The sequence below is a fragment of the Nicotiana tomentosiformis genome, chromosome 1, assembly GCF_000390325.3.
Source record: "Nicotiana tomentosiformis chromosome 1, ASM39032v3, whole genome shotgun sequence".
NCBI lineage: Eukaryota > Viridiplantae > Streptophyta > Magnoliopsida > Solanales > Solanaceae > Nicotiana > Nicotiana tomentosiformis.
Window position 1 is genome coordinate 82,718,486 of NC_090812.1, and position 23,775 is coordinate 82,742,260.

The following is a 23,775-nucleotide window of genomic DNA, read 5'->3' on the forward strand; positions in this document are numbered from 1 at the left end:
TCAGTAGAGAGGAAGTGTCTAATTGGTAATGGGGAGTGAAGGTGCTCATCTTATAGTTCAGGACAACTTAAAGGAGCCGTTTATGTATTTCGCCTTTGCAAAATGACATCTTACACACATGCCAATGTCCAATTCCAATAAATCGAGTATGATATTCCCAAATTGGGTTTTATTCATATATATTCTCAAATTGGATTTTATTCATATCATTCGTCGATTCAGTTCAAATTCGATATTTGTGTTTCACTAGCACACATCTTTAACAAACTTACATTTGCAATTTGCGTTTCACCAGAGTACTACATCCATCTTTACAATATGGATAGGTTTGACGACCAATTAGAGGGGAGGGGAGGTTTAGGTTTATATTTTACATAAAGAGAAATATACTGAATCAAATCAGTAAGTATCAGCCTCCCTTGTCATGGTTGAGTTGACAATCGGATGCACTACACCTCTCCGGCCATGTTTGACTCAACCCTATAAATGCTAAATTGGGCGGTAGATACTTTAGTTGATTTATTTATCTTTCTTCTAAGAATTCAAACTTAAGGATACATAAAAAAGGGAGTAACTAAATAAATATAGACAGACTCATAGTTACAGGGATCAAAAGAAACAGAATTCACCCTCAAAGGGAAGAAAAATAAATACAGATGTATGGGGCTCAAGGTCATAGGGATTAAGAAACAAACTTTTTGCAAGACCTTCATTTCAATTTTCAACACAGATTTCATTCAAGCCACCGCATTGGAATATATAACCTCAATACTATGCACAATTATGTTCAGGCGTAACTGTTTCTGAGGGCTTTCCTCTATTAATGTGGGGCCGAGGGCTGGGGCTAAGATTCGAATCACCCCATGGCTGACTCATCGTCCCAGGTTTACATCCATGCCAAATTGGAAAACAGGTTGGCGTCAAATTCTTTTTATTAATCCTCGCTAGTTCCCTAATGTGAGAAGGCACGGAAGAAAATATGTTATTGATATTGGATGATAAATACAATACAAGAGGTCCCTATTTATAGCTATACACTACAAGGAGATATTACTCATCTTCCAATATGGGACAAGACTACACTATACATATCTATAAACTAACACTCCCCCTCAAGCCGGTGCATACACATCATATGTACCGAGCTTGTTACACATGTAACTAATACGAGAACCAGTAAGAGACTTAGTGAAAATATCTGCTAGTTGATCATTCGACTTTACAAACTTTGTAACAATATCTCCTGAAAGTATTTTTTCTCTGACAAAGTGAACAGTCGATCTCAATGTGTTTAGTCCTCTCATGGAACACCGGATTTGACGCAATATGAAGAGCAGCTTGGTTATCACACACTAGTTCCATCTTGCTGATTTCTCCGAACTTTAACTCCTTGAGCAACTGCTTGACCCAAACTAACTCACACGTCGCCATAGCCATGGCCCGATATTCGGCTTCGGCGCTAGATCGAGCAACTACATTCTGTTTCTTGCTCTTCCACGAGACCAAATTACCTCCTACTAGAACACAATATCCAGACGTAGAACGTCTATCAAAAGGTGATCATGCCCAATTAGCATCTGTGTACCCAACAATCTGCTCGTGGCCTCGATCCTCGAATAGTAATCCTTTACCTGGAGCTGACTTTATATACCGAAGAATGCGAACAACTGCATCCCAGTGACTATCACATGGAGAATCCATAAACTGACTTACAACACTCACCGGAAAAGAAATGTCAGGTCTAGTCACTGTGAGGTAATTCAATTTGCCAACCAACCTCCTATATCTCGTAGGGTCTCTAAGAGGCTCCCCATGTCCAGGCAGAAGCTTAGCATTCGAATCCATAGGAGAGTCAATAGGTCTGTAACCCATCATTCCAGTCTCCTCAAGAATGTCTAAGGCATACTTCCGCTGTGAAATAACAATACCCGAGCTAGACTGAGCAACCTCAATACCTAAAAAATACTTCAATCTGCCCAGATCCTTAGTCTGGAAGTGCTGAAAGAGATATTCCTTCATATTAGTAATACCATCCTGATCATTACCAGTAATAACAATATCATCAACATAAACCACTAGATAAATACACAGATTAGGAGCAGAATGCCGATAAAACACAGAGTGATCAGCCTCACTACGAGTCATGCCGAACTCCTGAATAATTGTGTTGAACTTACCAAACCAAGCTCGAGGGGACTGTTTCAAACCATATAGTGACTTGCGCAATCTGCACACACAACCATTAAACTCCCCTGAGCAACAAAACCAGGTGGTTGCTCCATATAAACTTCTTCCTCAAGATTACCGTGGAGAAAAGCATTCTTAATGTCTAACTGATAAAGAGGCCAATGACGTACAACAGCCATGGACAAAAAGAGACGAACAGATGCTACTTTAGCCACGGGAGAGAAAGTATCACTATAATCAAGCCCAAAAATCTAAGTATATCCTTTTGCAACAAGACGAGCCTTAAGCCGATCAATCTGGCCATCCGGGCAGACTTTGACTGCATAAACCCAACGACAACCAACAGTAGACTTACTTGCAGGAAGAGGAACAAGCTCCCAAGTGTCACTCGCATGTAAAGCAGACATCTCGTCAATCATAGCATGTCGCCATCCTGGATGAGATAGTGCCTCACCTGTAGACTTAGGGATAGAAACAGTGGACAAAGAAGATATAAAAGCATAATGTGGTGACGACAGACGATGATAACTTAAACCGACATAGTGGGGATTAGGATTAAGTGTGGATCGTACACCTTTGCGGAGTGCAATTGGTTGACTAAGAGGAGACAAGTCCGCAGTAGGTGCAGAATCTGATGCGGGGCGTGAATCACCTGGGCCTGATGCTGGATGTGGACGACGATGATAAGTCAAGAATGGTGGAGCTTCAGAAGATTGAACTGGATTATGTGGAGGAACTGGAGCTATAGGTGGTGGAGCTACAACCGGAGTTGTAGGTGGTGGAACTGGAGCTATAGGTGCTAGAGCTACAACTAGAGCTATAGGTGGTGGAGCTACAACTGGAGCTGTAGGTGGTGGAGCTGGAGTGACTGAATCTCCAAAAGATGAAACTGGTAGTACCTCGGAAATATCTAAGTGATGACCTGAACCTGTGAAGTATGATTGGGTTTCAAAGAAGGTAACATCAGCGGACATAAGGTACCGCTGGAGGTCAGGAGAGTAGCATCGATACCCCTTTTGTGTTCTCGAGAAACCCAGAAATACGCACTTAAGAGCACGAGGAGCTAACTTATCTGTTCCTGGAGTAAGGTTATGGACAAAACAAGTGCTTCCAAAGATACGGGGTGGAAGAGAGAACAAAGGTAAATGGGGAAACATGACAGAGAATGGAACTTGATTTTGGATAGCTGAAAATGGCATACGATTAATAAGATAGCAAGATGTAAGAACGACATCCCCCCAAAAACGCAACGGAGCATGAGGTTGTATGAGTAGGGTACGAGCAGTTTCAATAAAATGCATATTCTTTCTTTCAGCTACCCCATTTTGTTGAGATGTGTACGGACAAGATGTTTGATGAATAATCCCATGAGATTTCATAAACTGTTGAAATGGGGAAGACAAATACTCTCGGGCATTATCACTACGAAATGTGCGAATAGAAACCCCAAATTGATTTTGAATTCAGCGTGGAAGGTCTGGAAAATAGAAAATAGCTCAGATCGATTTTTTATCAAAAATATCCAAGTGCACCTGAAATAATCATCAATGAAACTGACAAAGTAGCGGAATCCTAAGGTAGAACTGACCCGACTAGGACCCTAAATATCTGAATTGGCTAAAGTAAAAGGTGACTCTGCTCGATTATCAAGACGCCGAGGGAAATGGGAGCGGGTATGCTTACCGAGCCGACATGAGTCATACTCTAGAGCTGACAAGTGAGATAAGCCAGATACCATTTTCTGAAGTTTTGACAAATTGGGATGTCCCAACCGTTTATGTAATAAATCTGGTGAATCAGTAACACGACAAGTTGTAGAAGGAAGACAAGATGTGAGTCCATGTGATTTAGCAAGGATAAGATAATAAAGTCCGTTTGATTCACACCCGGTACCAATGATCCGCCCCGTACTGCGTTCCGGTATAAAAACATGATCATCAAGAAATAAAACAGCGCATTTAAGTGATTTGGCTAAGCGACTAACAGCTATGAGATTAAAAGGACTATTGGGAACATAAAGGACTGAATCTAAAGGTAAGGAAGGAAGTGGGCTTGCTTGACCTATTGCAGTTGCCATGGTTTGAGACCCATTGGCCATTGTGACTTTTGGAAGAGATTGAGAATACGAAATAGTAGTGAAAAGAGATTTGTTACCAGAAATATGATCTGATGCACCTGAATCAATGACCCAAGACTCAGAGGATGAAGAATTGGGAGAAACAAGTCACGATATTACCTGTTTGAACAACAGAAGCTATCTCAGAAGATGTCTGCTTACATGCTTTATACTGAAGGAACTCAATATACTCTGCTAAAGAAACCATCCGACTATTCAAAGCATCGGTTCCCATGTCGCTACAATTTGTAGTAGTATGGTTAACTTGAAATAGTGAAAATAAGTAACTCCTGTGAGAAAACTGAAGAAATAGCTTAAAAAACACTGTTTATAGCAGGAAAACAGAACATTGTTCTGTGCTGGAAACACTGTTCAAGACGGAAACACTGTAGCTCGCCGGAAAATTCCAAAGTTGTCGGAATTTGTTGTAACCAGGATGGATAAACTCGGAATTCCTTTGCGAGCAAGCTGTCCTAATGAAATATTTTCAAAAAATGGCCAGAAAGGTCACTGTTCACGCCGAAAAAATATAAAAGTGGCCGAAATTTGATTTGAATTAGATGGGTAGGCTCGGAATTTTGAGGAGAACACATTGTCCTGAAGAAGCTTCGAGAAAAAATGGCCGGAAAGTGACCGGAACCCTCGCCGGAAAAGTTGTTGCCGGCGCGTGGAGGAGCGTGGCGGCTTTTCTGCCGGATAAAATTTCAAGGGTTGGTAGTCGGAGGGTGATCTACCTCGCGGTGGTGTTGGTTTTAGCACAACATCGACAGAAAGTGACTTTCACTTAGACAAGCCTTAGGTCACCGGAAAAATTACACGATGACTAAGTTCTTTCTTCCCGGTTAACGCTGGAATAACGCACAACGATCTTTTCTCAATAATGCTCTGATACCATGTGAGAAGGCATGGGAGAAAATATGTTATTGATATTGGATGACAAATACAATACAAGAGGTCCCTATTTATAGCTATACACTACAATGAGATATTACTCCTCTTCCAATGTGGGACAAGACTACACTATACATATCTATAAACTAACACCTAATACCCCTCCCTCATCTGCATTTTGTCGTCATAATCAATGAGACAGCTTAGGAGAAGTATGTAACTTGTGTGGAATAATCATCTTCAGCCACTGAACCATCAGCATTTTTGCTGAACATTCACTCTTCAAGAGCTATTCAAGCATCTAATATTTTGGTTATCATATGAATATCGGGTTTCCATGCCGACATCATCTTCAGCAATTGCAAATCCGACTGAAACAAATCAAACTGCAATAGTGTAGATAAGAAGTAAATCAGAGGAATTTGCAAGATATCAAGCAAATCTGTAAGAAGCATACAAGAGTCTTTTCTCTTGATGGCTATATAAGCAAACCAAAGTCATTGAGATCCTAGTATACATGGAGTATTCACAAGTAAAACAAAGACAGCGGCAAAACCAAGTTGCTGCACGGATTGCTCTTACCCAGCCAATCAACCAAAATTTCTGCAGGTGGTTGGAAAACCTACTCAGCGCAAGCAAGCATATCCAAGGCAGACTGGAGGATCTCCTTACAAGAATATAGTCATACTGCAAAAGTGTATTACAACCTGTCAGCCATTATTTTCTCATTTGTGCACGAAAGGCGAGATCCAACAGCAGAAATAGATATAAGCTTCAAAAGTGTATGCAAGATCTCCAGGACAATAAGGGTGAAAACTACTCCAACTAGTTTCTCATATATTATCCAGAAAGTTAAGCCCCGATAAAATGACTATCCATTTGTTGATTATTACTGTGTAATAATTATGTAACTATGTGACTGCTGTCTTTTGGTTCCCCCCCCACACACAAAAAAAAGTTAATGCACCATATATCCATTAATTGCAGATTAAGAAATATAATAAAGCTATATTAGGTCAAATGCATAAAAACAAAATATGCAAATTGCCAAGCACTTCTTGCAGGACTACTACTAGTTCCTCCTCAAATAACTGAAATATTTGGATTTCATAACGAGTTAGATTCTTTTCCACAACTAGATATTTTCTTTATCAAACTTCCATGTGCCGAAAAGCCATTGTTGAAAAAGGTGACTGAATGAGAACCTGAAAAGTAGAACATATCAACTGATAAACTCTTAGAATATATCAACTGACAAACTTTTTAGATTTCTTGTTCTTATGACTGAATGAATCATTGACTTTCAGACACTAGGGAGTAGAAAAACTCAACTTTCCTTTAAAGCTCCCAAAAGCAATCAGTAGGGCCAATTATTAGGTGCAAACAAAAGTCACATAATCAGGAATTAGGCAGTCTCAAAATTCCCAAGCAGATTTGTGAAAACTAGCAGCAGAAAGGTACTAATAAGAACCACGTGAGGTGCCTCCAAAATCCTTTTACACCCTGTATCATTTCATGCACACCCATGCTCATCGAATGATTCACAAGGACATCAAGAGTATTATATAGAACATTTGGAAGGGCAGAGCATGTACTTACAGACTGTATCTTCCCAGAGATGCCTTACTGCTGAAGATCACAACCAACTTTGCAGAATTCAGAGAGACAGAGATAAACATATTGCAATTAATGGGCACCATAGAGGTTTAAAACCACGGCATCCACCATATATACATTTTGCCAAGATTTTTATGTGAAACAGCTTCAGCAATCAGGCGACGAGCTTGCCCTTCCACAGCAAGAGGCAACGATGGTGCAGCTCCCACACCAACGACAATTCCTTGCAACCGTGCTTCTATGTTACTGATTGCTCGCTGTAAATATCAAGGAAAGCCATTTAGCAGTTATGTCAAAATATTTTCTGTGGTAAAGTACAATTAGAGTAATTAGTAGAAAGAATCCCTGTGCTTAAGACAACTAATGCAAATCATGCACTCAACCCAGTTATTTCTTGTTGTAACTATAAATATATAACAATCTTGCGAAGGCATCACCACAAGAAATTGTTGTCTATCAAACTCATTGATTTCAGTCACCAGAGACAAAAGTATAACTGAAACTGCAGCACATATATTAAGGACGAGATAAAAGCTCCAACCTGTGCATGAGGGTTTTGGACCTCCACCCCACTGGATTTATGAGATTTGGTCCATTCTACCAGAGGATCATGGATGAAAGTTTCAAGGACACTCATTAGCGTCTCTCTATGTTCCCGTAATACAGAAAGTGTGATCTCGCAAACCCTTAGGAAGATTCCTTCATAACCAGTTATGCCCAAGCCATCAATCATGTTCTGCATGAGGTCAATGTAACGAGTAAGTCACAAAACGAGAATTTCCCCACAAATTCAGTTCTGACCTGATTACCAAGATAAATTTCAAACCCTTTTCTAATGCTAATACGTCAAAAGATCTTTGTTCTTTTCTTCGTACCTGTGTTAGCCTGAAAGGAACCAGTTCTGGTTTCTCTAACTGCAAACCTTTGTCAAATAAGCAGCTGAAATCAACATGAACACAGTCACCAGTGGTTGAATCAAAAAGGATGTTTTCTCCATGCCTATCTCCAAGGCCCACTATATGCCCAACCATTGACCAAACAGCAGTAGTATGAGCATATGCAACCCGAGCCCTGAACCAAGCAGCTGGTTCAGAAAATGTGTTCAAGAACCATTTATGGAAAGCTGGAGGGAACATTGGAAGGATTTCGTTCTTTAGCATTTCATCTTCTGGCATTTTACCCAGGCACCGATCATAAATATGCTTAATTTGAGAATTTGTTTTCTGTCTATCAAATTTGCCACCGCTTATGTAAATGTCTTGGAGTATTTGTCGAAGCCCACGGGTATGAGGAACCCACTCAACCATACCACAATCTTCTGTCAGTGGTATCACTGCAAATGTGCGAATATAGAGCTTCCTCCTACGACTCTCAGAGCACTTGGATAGAAGAAGATTGACCATAGCATTGAATTCCATCATACGTGCATCTTTCCTGAGATCATCCTTGGGTTTGCAAAGGAATGGCCGCTCAATTCCATCACTTCCCAAAAGAATAATCTACAAAACAAAAAAAAAAAGGAAAATGAGGATTTGCTCAAATATGAAGGACATATTATAATGAGCCATTGCAAGAAGATCCACCTAATCATAATATATGTTCTGCACAATCCCATTAGGCATACTCTGGGTGCTATGGGGAGAAATAGCAACCGTTCTGAAGGAAGCAGAAAACCAGCACATCAACTTAAGTATATCTGTTTCCAGTTTCTGCTTTCTGGCGTAAATGAGTGTAAAGAAATAGACTTTGGGCCTAGCTCAACCCCAAAAGCTAGCTCATAAGGTGAGGATTTCTCAAGACCATATAAGGAGACAAACCATCCATTCCTCAACCAATATGAGACACCGAACACCCCTCGTACGCCCAGGCCTACCAACCGGAGCATGGACAACATAAAATGGGGGACCAATATTGGGAGACACAATAATAGGGACGGGCCTGGTTCTGGTACCATGTGAAGAAATGGACCTTGGGTCTAACTCAGCCCTAAAAGCTAGCTTATGACATGAGGATTGCCCAAGACCATATAAGGAGACAAGCAACCCATCTCTCAATCAATGTGGGACACTTGACAAAGAAGTTATAAATGGTATGTGTCAACTGTTAGACTTTATTAGCTCCTTACCTTTTATCAAAGAAAATATCTGCTGTGCAAAACCATCTTTTCAAGCAGTCATCCATCGTATAGCTTCTGTATCCCCATTTGTGCTAAGCAACAGCTTTGGTGTATGTAGAGCATCACATTTTGTTAAACATTTGGTATCTATACTAACTTAGCTATATAACTAAAGAGGAAGGAAGAAGAATTACTAGGCGAGGGTGAAGCTATCAGTAGAACATAAAAAAAAAATCAGATTTTTTATTTTGATTGGTAAGTGAAGATTCTATTAATGGAAAAGAAAAAAAAGCAGCACCCAGGTAGTGCTTACGGTAGTGATTGCCTTCTTTACACTGTAAAGCGACTAAGAAATCCCAACATTCGTCTACTTCATTTACATTCACCACATCACACCGAAAGGCCATAACAGAGAGACATTTGTATTTTAACTTATGTACGTTCGAGCCGTGGAATCAGCCACTGATGCTTGCGTTAGGGTAGACTGCCTATATCACATCCCTTGGGTGCGGCCCTTCCCTGGACCTTGCGTGAACACGAAATGCTTTGTGCACTGGGTTGCCCATTTTTATGTTCTCTACTTTGCTTTCAAAGCATCTTAGATTCCTTTCTTTCCAGTTTGGCGGACTTCACATCAGGTTAAACAAAATAGAAGGAAAAAAATCTTCGGAGAAAAATGTAAAAACATCAAGAAGTGCCTTACTTTCTTTGGCCTCTGAAGCGAGGAAAGAACATCAGCCTCATCTGCAATTCCTGAGATTGTAGGAAGGTCTGCTGAATAGAAGATTTCAGATGTAATGGACTCAGATGTATTCACATCATATGTCGGTAGGTTAACAGTAAGGGACTGTTGGGTTGGCATTATGATTTCTACTGGCATCATCCGCTTCAAAGCACTGAATTCAGTCGCAATATTGATTGTTCTTGCCTTTGTTTGACCAGGATGGAAACATAGCTTAATTAGGTGATCAATGAGCATAGCAAACTGTGCAAACAAAGAACTAACACCTGCTTCATTGGATTTTCTTCTTGCAGCATTTATAATCTCTGCAGCAGCCTCCCTCCTTGAGGGAACCGTAGATTTTGTAACAGCTGCCATCATCCAAAGGGCTTGCTGAGGGTATATCTGGAGAACACTTGTTATTATGTATTTCACCAACCGAACAATTTCTTCATTTTGATGGCATATTCTGGAAACCAGTTGAGGCAGAACAGTTAGCCACTGATATGTTGGAAAATCATTTAAACATCCTCGCATGATGCTCAAAACCTACAAAAGAAGAAAAGTTATGAAAAGAATCCAAAGAAATCAGCATCACACCAAAAAAGGAAAGCATGTGTGTTACACCACCTTCCCATGGATTGTTTTCATTTCTTTATTGGCTGCTGATCTGCTTATATGATAAACGCTCCCAAAATCAAACCACAGTGTTAACAATCTAGGAAGGGCTTGGAAAAGATTCCTATGGCCCCTGTGAAGAGCCTTTGCATAAAATAAGAGCACATCAGGAAGATATGATAACCAACTTTTCTCAGTGTTCAGATTTGTGGCAGCTACCAGAGCTGACTTTGCTGGGACTGCTTTGGAACACGGCTCCTTATCCTCCTGCCGTTTTCGGGCATCAACAAGTAGTTCATCACAGTATTTTGCCAGGTAAAAGTACCCTTTTTCCCACTTGGGCTGTAATTCCTTCACCCTAGAGTACAGACTGATCACATCTTCCTTCTGCTTTTGACCAGTGTAATGTATCCACCTTGAATAGAGTAGGAGAGTTTTGGCTACACCTCTATTCTCGTTAGAAGACTGGGTACCACAACGAAGAGGCTGTGGGTTCAATGGAACCAATGAGAGGCTAGTGATTGATGATATTGCTGCAGAGCCTACAACCTCAACAGGCATATTCAGAAGGGTCTGTTGGAGCTCAGCAATGGCACCATCAGCTCTTCTGGTGCTCCACAGAAGCTTAGCCTTTTCCATGTGAACATTAGGTGCACCTGAGGCCTTGGCTTCTAGAATTGCTCGACTTGCTGTCTCGTAATGACCAGCAGAACGACAGAGCTTTGCATATTGAATCCAGCACTCCCCAACTTGAGCATGAAGACCACTTGCACCAAAAACTAATCTCCGAAAAACCAAGAGTGGTTCCCTAGCCCAGAGGGATGGTTGTGTGAGTTTGAGACGATTTTCCCAGCTTTCTATTAGTTTTGAGAAATTTGGGTCATATAGAGGGAATGATTTTTCTAAGAAAGACTCACCACCAAGAAGAGAACTATAATCCTCTAATTCCCGCAGCATGTGAAGCTTGACAACAAAGGGGTAAGCTCTCGCATAAGAATCCATGCCTGCAGCAGCTAAAGGAGCAATCAGAGCTTGTTTCGACAAAGTAATTTTCTTAGCAATGGAGAACTGATCTCTCTTCATTATTGCTTGAAGAATCTTAGCGACATCCATGTCAAATAAAGCATTACTCTCAGAACTACTACATACTAAACCTTCTTCATCAGCCCCACTAAGATATTCATCCATCAAGTCCCACCTTCCAAGCCTCCATGCAGCCTGAACACCTTGCATACACCAAGTTTTCTTGTATTTAGGTATTCTAGATATTAACCCATCTACATGGGTGACCGTGGCCTGCAAATGGCACATATTTAGTAAGCAGTTAACAACATCTGAATGCCTCTGGACAGAAGTTGGTTCCATCTGCAAAGCCTGCTCACAAGAAGTCAATACTTCTGCCCAGTTTCCTGCCTTCTTATTTATCAATAGATGATCTTGCAAGCTCTTTGACTTGCGTAAGGAAGCAAAACCACATAAGCCATCTGGCTCATCCAACCCACTGTATATTTCCATCAGGAATGAGATATCTTCATCCTCAAAAAGGCCACTCTTCTCAGAGGCAGGATTAAACGATCCCGACTTTTCCCGCACATGAGATTCAAAGTACAAAAGGGACCTGGCATAAGCTTGGCATCTGAAAGATGACCTTGCAAGAGTCACTTTAGGAATTGCAGCCAAGAGTTCTGAGACATGTTTACACTGAATAAGCACCTGGTTAGAATCACTTGACAGATTGATGGCCTTCTCCTTCGACTTGAGAGCTTGTTGCCTCGAACTGGAAGTTTGAATAGACTGGGAAAGTGAAAGTTCCTGTTGTACGTCATCCACCCATTGACCAAGATTATCAAGAAGAGTAAATACAGCTTGAATGCACACTTCGTTGTGCCCTGAACTTATACCATTAACATCAGTGCTATTCTCTGATGCAGCAGCATTGAGAACAGATAAAATTTCCTCTGTTATGCCACAGCGTGCCTCTTCAGTACCATCACATACTGCATTAAGGACCAAATATGGAAGAAGATACATTGCTATTTGCATATCATGGCGGACTATACCACGACAGGCATTGAAAATACTTGCTCGAGAACCTGTTGCATGTGCAGTCAGTTTCTTGATCCAGAAAAATATCCATCTTCTAAATGACATTGAAGGGCGATAGATTGGACCAGAAGATGCTGAATCAGACATACTTGGCAGCTGAAATCTGGAGGTTAAGCAAGGGGCTATTATCTCCTTCACATAACTAGAGAAACGATTCCACAATCTCTGACCCCTTTCCTGCATTTCAGTGCAATTACCATCCACCACAGATGCAAGCAACTTAACGGGTCGTTTGCCTCTTGTCTGTGAAGTAGAAGCGACCACATTGTCATCAAGAGATGCCTCACAGCCTGCTATCTTTAGAAGTTCCTGAATCGCCAACGCTGCAGAATCTTGAATAATGGTATCAGGAGCAGCCCTGAAGGCCCGGGCCAGATGCTTATGAATCAACTCAAAAATTAAATCATCATCTGAACACGCAATTTGGAAACGCATGCTTGAAAATCCCTTGACTTTTGAAGGATCTATTGCACCAAGTGCTCCAAGACAATCTGCACATATCAACTTTAGCCGCTGACCAACCATCGTCCTTGATTGTTCTGCACATCCTCTAAGCAGAGATGTGATCAATGCACTCATTACATCCATGTTTGCATCTCCTACCTTAGTAATTAAAGCCATGATATCCTCCCTCCTAAGGTTGAGCAATTTACTCAACTCAGATGCAACCATATACCTGACATTCAAATTTTCATGATTCAAACCATCAATAATATCCCGCAACTGATCCTTCAAGGTCATCATTCCACGTGCTGCGTTTATCATTCTGTTCACCCTATCTAAAGCAGGAATACTAGGCAAAGGAGGAAACTCCCCAATGTGTTCCTTTAGAATAGCTCTATTCTGAAGTACGAGTTCTTCCAAGATCTCCACAATTTTATTCAAATGAGAGGAGGAACTTTCACTTTCTCTCTCCAGGAAGGGAACCAGAGCTGCAAAAACTTGAGAAATCACGTGCTTCGTGCTAGATGGTGATATCTGCGCTATCTGCTTGATGAAAAAATGTAAGACAGAAAGACCATCACCCTGAAGTGATTCTTTATTAATAGTCTGCATGAGAAGAACCATAAGTTTTGGTACATAAGTGCTAAGATGGGAACCCATCATATTTATCAGCATCTCAATTCGCTTGATAGCTTGTCTTTGCAGTGATACATCTTCAGCATGCAGCATTTTCCTATCAATGCTGTTTAGGAGACCAACAAAATGATTCCTTAAAAATGCAGGGATATCTTGGTCACCACTTAGAATCCCAGCAACTTCCTTTATCACCTGAGGCACCTTCATTAACCTGTGAAATTAGCAACATCATTATTACAATGTAAAGCTGACAAAAATTTTGTTGATTTCTGGAATACAGTTGGCTAATTTTCGTTTTAAATAAATAATCTTGATAGGATGGCTTTAAATGAATAAGATGCCTTGTGGAGAAAGGCTGTATATGCTAAATGTGGTTTGGAAGGTCCTTGGATCGCTATAAGTTGTTTCTAATACATATGGAGTGGGAGTTATCAGGAATTATGGAAAGAGTTCCAAACAAAATTTATACTTTGAAGAGGGAGATGGAAGAAAGATAAAATATCGGCAGGATAGTTGCTTGGTGACATTCCTGTGAAGGAGGAAGTAATTTCATGATCTTTTCAGATTTTCCACTTCAGAAACTACTGTAGCCCAACAAGAACAGATGGAATCTGGAAAGTCACTTTCAACGGGTACTATCAATATCACTGCAAAAGAAATCGGACCAGCAGGTTTGTCAGAAGGCTGATTCTATAAAATGAAAAGGTAACAGAAAAGGGAACTTTACTGTTAAGGTCTTGTTCTCAGAACTTGCTCAAAATGAAGAGTTTCTCTAAGCCTTGGTCTTAGCATTTGAAAAGGGGTTTTATGTCGTTAGGCAGAAGTTCCCTTCAATTTTAACATAGGAAATAAACCAGCACTGTTTTGTTAATAATACATTCTTACTTTGTGCCCACCACCCCCCCCCCCCCCCACAAAACCAAAAGAGGAAGAAGTTGTTAGGAAGCGGAGGTGTAAATCCATCTCCAACATGATCCCTCATATGCAACTCAATTCTTTTTTATGGGCCAGGCAGAATGGAATATTAACGAATAACTGGTGGCACCATGATAGTAATACTAGAAACTTGGACCTCCTGCTTTAGATACTATCAATTTGTGATTCGATCTCCAGAAAGAATAATCCACTAGAAAAAGGTAAAAGTTCAGAATTATCCAACCCTCACCTCAGAAATGAAAGAAGAAATTAGAATCCATGTTTTAACAAACTAAATAATGTAATCTTCTTTGTGCTTTCTGAAGCTGTATTACCTTTTACTTATCTCATTTGACTCATCTTCATCTGTGAAGCATACAAGTTCGTCTAAAAGAGCGGGGAGTGCAGCAGCAAAAATTTCTTGTTTGTTGGAACCAGTTTGCTCATGGTAGAACTGAAGGACAGAGAGCAATTCTTGCCCATCAGCTCGATGAAGAGCATAAGCAAGTACTTTAGGTAGCCAATTAACAATTAGTTGCACCATATCTGTATTTAAGCACTTGGCGAGCTCATATAGGGTGAAAATTGCTTGATCATTATCCTGCTGAGTAACGACCAACTTTGGGAGGACGACAGGAACCATTCTCTGCACAAGTTCTTCAGTATCAATACCAAGAATAGCTCCCGCAAACTCTTCAACCATTTTTGGTCGGCTAGCAAGCCTTATAGACAGGTAATCGAAAAACTCATTTCGAATATGAAGAAAACGAGAAAGAATTAATTCAAATCCTCCTTTAAGATGAAAGTAGCAAGACCTTATTATCAACCTTGATGCAATTATTCTAACTGTCACATGGGGATTATCAAGCTGATCAATCAATAAAATAAGAGAGAACATAAAGGACTGACTCTGCACCTCAACCACCTTCATAATCTCAGCTGTAGCTTCTAGAAGAGTTGCAAAAACCAAGGGATCATCCGCTGTTTCAAAAGCGTGTTTTATTTTGTCAATGAACTTTCGTTCTTTTGATTTGCTCACAGACTCGTGGCCCCCCTCATCCAAGAACAAACAATTCAGAATAGGTTCCTCAATGAAGAAACCAATCTGTTTAGAAAAGGATTCTCGAATGGCCCTTTTCCTGTGAATGAGTAGGAAATCAACACATTTTAACCATTCATATCTTGTTTTAATCAGAATATTTTCAGTTCCATGGAGGAGTATCCTCTGAACCACACGTACACAGGCTAACTGAACATCTTCTGATGATTCATCAAAAAGAAGACGGAAGAAGATGGATTGTAAATAAACATAATCATGATCTCTAGTAGATTCTTTCTTCTGTAAGTAAGGAGGACACAACACAGTTGAATTTGATGGGTTCACAAGTCCATTTCTGTCACACTTTGAACACCAAAATCCTCCCGCAAGGTCATCCATTGTCATATTTAGTCTTATATTATCCTTTGGCAAGTAAAATTTGCATTGGCATTCCGTTAGTACACCAGTTGTACAGGACGCATAAAGGCATGCCAAATAACCAAGACACCCCGGGATTACTTTGTTAATTCGTCCATCCGCCTCTTTTTCCAGGATCCTGCAAACCAATATAAGAAATAGCTAATACATTATTGATCTGGTTGATTGCTTGACATTATAGACACAGAGACGCAGAAAATTAATGAAATTACTCCAACTTAATTCTGCACATCCATATGCACAAGCTCGTATGTTTAATTTTATATGAGCAGATAAGCACAAAACCACGTGACAATATAAAACATACAGCAGCTAAAAAACCTCTTTTGACTGTTATATAGACCAGTCTTGTTCATACAAATATACATTAAAACATAAATATATAGCTTTTTCTCACTTACTCCAGCCTCTTGAACATGTGACTCAGTAAACCAAAACCGGACCACATTAATATCACAGGCATTGAAATGACAGCTTCGATCCTAACATCCTCGGCGGTATCATGGAGTCCCAAGTCCAATATATCAAGATCATTTCCACCTTGCAATACAGCCCCCATTTTAGACAGCACACGCAGAGAAATGATCTTTGCCTTCGACAATGAGTGGGTATCAGTAGATTGAGATCCGGTCCATGATAGCCTTATCAATGACTGCATAAGAGCTGAGTTGCCACCCTTGGTCTTGAAATATTTACTCTCAGTAGGAACGGATCCTAAATAGATTTTACGCATTAAAAAGGAAAGACAAAAAAACAAAGAAAGAAAGCAGCTAATGGAAGATTGATACTTATCTTTTCATTGACTCACAGATACACCATCTTTGAGGATGTCATAAATGACCAAATGAAATTCAAATTACTCTCATTGCTATGAAACAAAGTAAATTTCAGCTACAATTCACATTGAAAACACAAAGGTGTCCCCAGTTATGTTGATAATACCAGAGCGACCAGTTATGTTGATATGCATACTACTGCTGGCTAGTTCAAATAAACGGAACAGAGCAAGAAGAAGAAATGGGAGAGATTTATCAAATACTAAATTGATAACACTTATCTGTAAAGTACCAAGACGTCGGAAACTGAATTAAGAACCTATTCCCGGCTGTAGTTGCTTCACAAGGATCAATATCATTTTAGTATTTGGACTAATCAGTAATATTTGTTTTTCTATGAAGCGACTAAGCAGTAAGATTTCTTCTGGCAGAAGCTTCAGAATTAGTACAAACTATGCTGCTGCCTTAATACCCAACAAATTCAAACACGTTTAATTGACATGTGGTCTTTAATAAGTATCAGCATCGAAAGAGCAAGCAAGTCAAAAATGGATAAGTCGTTCCAATTTGCCAGAATTTGAATACCAGCACAGTTACATCAATCAAAATAGCCAATTAGGAAGAATGATCGACACACATATACATAGAGTAACAAAAATATGTGGGAACTCTTATTACTTCACTCAAATGACCTTGTTTTTACAAACAATGAATATTTTTTAGCCTGATAGATAATTAGTAACGAAGAGTCACCGGAAGTGCAGAATGAATTAGCATATATCTACCATTTACCTGCTATGATCAATAGGTTGTGAATCGCTTCCAGAAGGAAATGTAAATCAATAGGGAATGGAAATTTCTGCTTTGCCTGCATGACGATGACCATAATTATGGGGGCGAAAAAAATCATAACTTAAATGACATGCATAACTGACAACCAACCTGTTCACACACCCAAGGGACCCATTCATACATCTGATGGAATATTTGAATTGAAAGGTCCATGTGAGGATATCTGCAGAAAATAATACAGAGTGTACTAAGAGCTGTCAATGCAACTTCTGGGCCCAAAGTACTGGATTCCTGACTTGGAGGCTTTAGAAGTTTAATAAACAGAGTCAATGAGCTACGCATATGATCAGCAAACTGTTTCTCCCCCAAAGAGCCAAATCCATGGCTAAGCTTAATCACATCATCATATTTGATACTGGAACATCGATTTTCATCATCGATTTTCTGATGTTTGGCATTTGAAATCTCCAAGTCTTCTCCTGGCCTCTTCTCTGCAGCCCTTGGACTTTCATGCACATCAGATAAATCTGTTTCATCATTATTAACGCTTTTACCCCCAGTAAGATCAGGAAAAAGCCTAGATAAAGCCACTTGAAAACACTCGATTAAAGGCATGATAGGTGTGGGTGAGTAAAGCAAATGTATTAGAGATTCAGGCCTCCAGATATGAGGGGGGCAAGTCTTTGCAATACGAGTATAGGCAAGACATAAAGCATCCTGAAACAAGTTTACAAATATTAGAACAAATTAAATCAAAGAGCAAAAATCAAATTCATTCAGGTTGCTTAAAAAGAAGGAAGAATGACAAAAACTCAGTGCACCTTCAGCACAAGACTTCTTGTTTTAAGCAACGAATGGGGAAAGATATTTAATAAATCGGCAGATGTCGATCTAACAATGTCATCAGGACAACTGGAGTATAATACATGAAGGCATCCACCAATGGATGAATCATAAGTTGTATTGCTGCAGTGAAAGAAGGCATTATGTGCAGAAGCAAATTAAACAATCAAACACGGAAAGATTCAGAATAAACAGAGCAAATGGGATTTTAGATTAAATTCCTCTTACACATCGACCTTGTACTCAAATCCCTCTTACACACTTGTTAAACACGGGAATAGTATTACACACCAAAACTTTTAAGAGTGTCAATTACACACCTCTTTTTCCATGTGTCACACGCGTGTATTACACGTAAAAGAGGCACGTTAAAACTAAAAAATTCATCTGAAATTAAGTTTTTTTTTCTATTTTTCCCCTTTTTTTTTTAACTATTTCCTTTTTAAATTAAAGAGAAAAAAATACAACCCATGCCTTCTTCCCCAACCCCAAACCCCAGCGTCCCTCCCCCCTGTTTCGTCTTCTTCCCAACCCTCATCCTAGTTTTGTCTACCCGTCATATTTCGCCTCTCCAACCCCCATGACAAAGAAGAAAAAGAAAAAGAAGAAAAGAGGAGGGTCTTGTAAAAATCACTATTATTGACCTTTTGAAAAAGCTTGAAAATTTAATCGGGTCTTGTTGATTTTGGTGTTCCATGACCTAGAAAATTAGTTTGAATTCGTGATTATTGTTGAGTAGAAATTTACTAAAAATATGCTGAAAATTTGGTGATTAATTTTGATAAAATTCAAAAAACACTATTTACAAGTTTGAAGCTTTGGGTTTGAGCTTGAATTTGAAATTTGTATAAGGTTTTTGTGATGAATGTTGTTAAAACTTGTTAAAAATCGGCAAAGAGTTGAATCTATAGTTAGGGAAGAAGGTGCTTGTGATGGAAGGGTTGGTGGTAGTGGAGAAGATGATGGGGTTGGGAAGATGAGGAGGGGGCGGGGTTTTTTCTTTTCTGTTTTTTTTTTCTTTGGGAAGATGAGGAGAGGGGGTGGGGTGTGGGGGGGCAGAGGTTTTTTTTTTAGTATTTCTTTTTTTTCTCGATTTATGACACGTGTCAAGATGCTGATTGGCGCGTGTAATAGCAATCTTTAAGCATATGTGGTCAAACACCGAAGTGGTGTGTAATTGACACACCTTTAAAATTTTTGGTCTGTAATATTATTCCCGTATTTAACAGGTGTGTAAGAGGGGTTTGGGGACAAGGTTGATGGGTAAAGTATGTATTTTGCCTTCATATTAAGATAGGGTATATATCCAAGGCCATGGCAGATGCACGGAATGAAATTTAAGAAACCTCACCTCACTTGCAAACAAATTAAAACCAGATAGCAAATGTTACAACAAGATACTCCAAAGGAAATTATCTAGTTTACATAGCAAGAGATATAATACGTGGTCCAAAAGCAAAGATTCTTAAACATTGAGTAATTTAAGCTTGAGAAAACTTGGGCTTGCAACTAGCGGTGTGGCTCCACAGAGCACAAAATAGAGTAAAAGAACCCCTTTATCATTATTCTCAAGCCCTCTCAGGTCTCAACTAAGGCAAGTTCCGACAACAGAAAAGGCTGTAAAGAATTGAAGTCAGAAAAGAATTGTTAAGTTGCATTTCCCTTCTCTTATATAGTTACGACGGAATGTATTAAAAAGAAGAAAAAATAACATTGTTTATTCCAGCAAAACATTTAATTTAGATGGCAAAGCAGTCGTGAGGAGGGTCACACTAGCTGTCCTTCCCTAGTCTTTTTTTATGAAAAACGTAAAAGATTTCATTAATGAGTACCAAGAAGATACCAGAAAGAGTACAAACTGAGAAGTTTCCTTCTATATATTTAAGGAATCATAGAGTGCATATCAGATACACTGCAGTTCCTACACCATATGTATAGACTCTTCAAACATCTAGATTTAACATGAAATATGCTTTTCTCCTATCATTAAAGCATATGTTATTCCTCTCCTGCCAGATATTCCAAGAAATACATGTAGGAATTGCATTCCAATGTACTGCTCATATTAGCTGCATATAGCAAAATCTATGCAACCTGCATAGAGCTGTCCTACACCACTTCTAAAACTGAATAGCTCCCAGCCTCTACCAGAATAGGAAGGAGAAAAAATGAGGAAAACAAACCTTGTTATGAACCATTTCTAGAAGAAGTTGCCACGAAGTTGCTATGTGATTGCTAAAGGGTGTGGTCAGGATAAGAACCTCAACCTAGATCAAAAAACACTGGATCTTTCTCATATATATAAGTCCACAAATTAGCAAAACAAATAGGAAATATCCCCGGATTGAAAGGCAAAGAGAATACACAAAAGTATTTTGCATTTCTGCTAAGCAGAGAAGAAAGTTACATTGGCCCATTCTTTACTTTTTATTTTTCTATATAAATGGCACGTTTACTACATTTCTACTAGTATCCATATTCACTGAGCCAAATGCAGAGGAGAGGAATAGCAATGTTACACAAGATTTAGAGGAGGCCGAGGTTCAACCTTTTTCCCCTGCAGCATCAAAACTCCAAAGTCAAAAGTTAAGCAACTTTACCTGAAGACCGGAAGCGCATCCTCATCTCCGCGTAATATGGTCATAATCAATTGAATCAATCTCTCAACAGGAATGATTTCATGATTCATAGCTGCTCCAATGATTCTCAGCAAGTCAAAACATGCCTTGATTGAAATTTTGACAAGGAAAACATCAGATTAATAAAGTAAAACAACAGAGCATAAAGGACCTCAAGCTATGAATAACTATAAATTAGGTTATGAAGATAGCTTGCTATGAAAGTACCAACCATGTGCACATCAGCATCTCCATAACACAGAAGGGTACATGCAGATAAAACAGATGAGGTCTCAAGGAGTCCTTCAACATATAGGGTTCCTTCAGTTAAACATTTACAGAGAATCTTGATGGAAGAAGAAGCAAAAGGCTGCCACCTTTCTTTGCCTTTGACATTAATCAGAATACCATTGCCGTCGGAAGGCTTACAACACAAGGGGAGATCACTTAATACCGTCGTATCATGGTTGCTCCAACCTCCACAGAGTGACTCACTGAAACACCTCAAAAGTACTTTCCTTGATTCTGTAGAGCTTGGCTTATCACATAGTGAAGCAACACTAAGAAGATCTATATGAAGAAAAAACTAGTCAGGTTTTCTGGTAAGCAATCGAATGAGCAGAAAAGTTGTCTACTAGATGTTTGATTTTCTCAATAGAAATTAGGAAAAACTACGTAGCTCAAGCTCAATGAAGATAAGCATAACATCACCATATTCGTTGTGCAAATAAAATTCAGGGAAAATGTCCATGACAGTTAGAGCATAGTCATAATCGAGAAACCTCCAAGCACACATCTCAATCTTAACTACGATTAGGATAGAAGCCAAATAAAACAAAAACCATTTAGCCAAACAGTCACCGGCTAGTTACAGATATCTATTGTTTGTTTCCATTTAACTCTATCTAGGACAAAGTCAAAACATTGTTTCTAATTATCTCTTCCCGTGTTATCTGGCAATCCTCATCAGTCATTCTTTGCATTGATGTTTTCTTTCAACTCCCTTTGACCTGATCGTAATAAGCTTAATGTACCTGAGAATAGTTTATCTCCCAAAGGCACAACTTTAGCAATTTGCTGACTCTAGTCACAGTGAAATTTTTGGTTGAGTATTTACCACCAATCCATATTGCAATTTGTGGATCTACTGGAACTACTTGAAAACTATTTCCAATGTGTACCTTCAACCACCGATATTGTGTCCATAAAGAATTGTCGATAAGCATCTCGATCTCCTGTACGAAGAGTGGATAACAGGGCTCCGATTGTTTCAATAACCACTCCGTGTCTAGAGCTGGAAAATCAAAATGGTCGTTAGCTGTTACTCTTAACTACATGGAATTAGTCTTAGGTAACTCTCATAAAACTTCAATTCTAACTCCTTATCACTTCAGTATCTTGACACATGCAAAAAACTACAAATAGGCTCTCTCATCAAGGGTCAAAATTCTACTGAGAAAAGAGTCTAACAGCACGCTTACGTGTTTCTTAGCAACAGATAATTAAAGAGCTTACTGCAAGGCAAGACTAACAGATTCAAGTAAGCTTTTTTCTCAATAATAGTTATTTCCGTGTCTAGAGCTGGAAAAATCAGAATGATGGTTAGCTGTACTCTTAACTACATGGAAAGAATCTGAGGTGACTCCAAATAAAACTTCACTTCTAACTCCTTATCTCTTCAGAATCTTGAAATATGCAAGAAAGCACAAATGTGCTCTTATTTAGGGTCCAAATCCCAATGAGCAAAGAGGCTATGTCTTTCTTACCAACAACAGATAATAAGAGTTTATCACAAGCAAGACCAACAAACTCAAGTAAGCTCTTAATTATTAGTGATGTCTAGACCAGCTTGCGACACCTTCACTAATTCACACCCACCACTAGCACAATTGCCAGGTAACCCAGCCAACCAAGGCTGGGCAGCTGATTTCAAACGGAGGGTTATAGCCACGACTCAAACTTAACATCTATAGTCTTAACACAGGTTCACGGAAGCAATTGCTCGACTATGAAAAATGTATAATGTTCCAAAGTAACTTACCGAAAAGTAGGTTCAGCTAAAAATGGCAAAATGCGCCCTATCACCGGAAGCACAGCACTAGCCTTGCCATGGTAATAAACTCCAGGAAAGTTCTTCGCAGTGTGTGATATAAGCCTTAGCACAGCAAAAACCTCTCTCTCTATCGCTAAAATAAAAACCAAAAAAAAAAGGAATCAACTAACTTAACGTTCATAGATATACAGAGTTACAAAAGAAGATTCCAGAAATAAATTGAGACCTGAAGAAGAAGGAACGACATAGGCATTGAGAAGATTGGGAAGTACGGCGCGAAATCGGACCTCTAATGCGTCGTCGTTTCGGATGTTTGGAGGTGTAGATGATGAAGCTGCTTCTCGAAGTTCGTGGACTAAACTCGAGAGATTCGCCATGGCCGTTTGTGCACTCTTTGCTTCCCTCCTTTTTCAAACTGTACTCTTTCTGTCTTCCCTAATTTGATCGGGTCGACCCGGGTTGCCTGCGTTTGTCGGATTTGGAGGGAAACTCGCCCCAGCAGTGCCTTCAATGTTTATTCTTTTACGGTGGTTTTTCTCTTGTTTCTTGTTTAAGATAGCAATAGTTTTTTTTTGCGGATGTTTGGAGGTGTAGATGATGAAGCTGCTTCTCGAAGTTCGTGGACTAAACTCGAGAGATTCGCCATGGCCGTTTGTGCACTCTTTGCTTCCCTCCTTTTTCAAACTGTACTCTTTCTGTCTTCCCTAATTTGATCGGGTCGACCCGGGTTGCCTGCGTTTGTCGGATTTGGAGGGAAACTCGCCCCAGCAGTGCCTTCAATGTTTATTCTTTTACGGTGGTTTTTCTCTTGTTTCTTGTTTAAGATAGCAATAGTTTTTTTTTGAAACT

The 23,775-nt window shown here is 39.5% G+C and overlaps 1 protein-coding gene across 7 annotated transcripts; it reads right to left on the reverse strand.

Moving 5' to 3' along the window:
- Nucleotides 1–575: 575 nt before the first annotated feature.
- On the reverse strand, nt 576–23,763 carry LOC104085701 (serine/threonine-protein kinase ATR). 7 transcript variants are annotated; one of them, XM_009589806.4, is made up of 18 exons: nt 23,153–23,763; nt 22,915–23,059; nt 22,055–22,167; nt 21,106–21,443; nt 20,856–20,980; nt 18,234–18,378; nt 17,563–18,129; nt 17,413–17,488; nt 16,246–16,558; nt 14,703–15,962; nt 10,279–13,663; nt 9,631–10,197; nt 7,687–8,310; nt 7,353–7,547; nt 6,794–7,068; nt 5,777–5,881; nt 5,348–5,580; nt 576–952 (listed from the first exon to the last, which is right to left on the reverse strand). In XM_009589806.4, the coding sequence occupies exons 1-15, from the start codon at nt 23,301–23,303 to the stop codon at nt 6,901–6,903; spliced, it is 8,172 nt and encodes a 2,723-aa protein (XP_009588101.1). In that variant the 5' UTR covers nt 23,304–23,763; the 3' UTR covers nt 576–952; nt 5,348–5,580; nt 5,777–5,881; nt 6,794–6,900. The 7 variants fall into 7 exon arrangements, with proteins under 7 accessions (XP_009588101.1, XP_033509181.1, XP_070042375.1 ...); XM_033653290.2 differs by lacking the exon at nt 576–952 and having other exon boundaries at nt 5,212–5,580; nt 10,279–11,270; nt 11,421–13,663; XM_070186274.1 differs by lacking the exon at nt 576–952 and having other exon boundaries at nt 5,212–5,580.
- Nucleotides 23,764–23,775: the final 12 nt, after the last annotated feature.

Coding starts and splice junctions, on each gene's coding strand:
- LOC104085701 (XM_009589806.4), bottom strand. CDS start 23,303: ATGGCGAATCTCTCGAGTTTAGTCCACGAACTTCGAGAAGCAGCTTCA. Junction 18,130..18,233: donor CAAGAAGTCTTGTGCTGAAG/GTGCACTGAGTT, acceptor AACTTGTTTCAG/GATGCTTTATGTCTTGCCTA. Junction 8,311..9,630: donor CGCTTCAGAGGCCAAAGAAA/GTAAGGCACTTC, acceptor TTTGTTTTGTAG/ATTATTCTTTTGGGAAGTGA.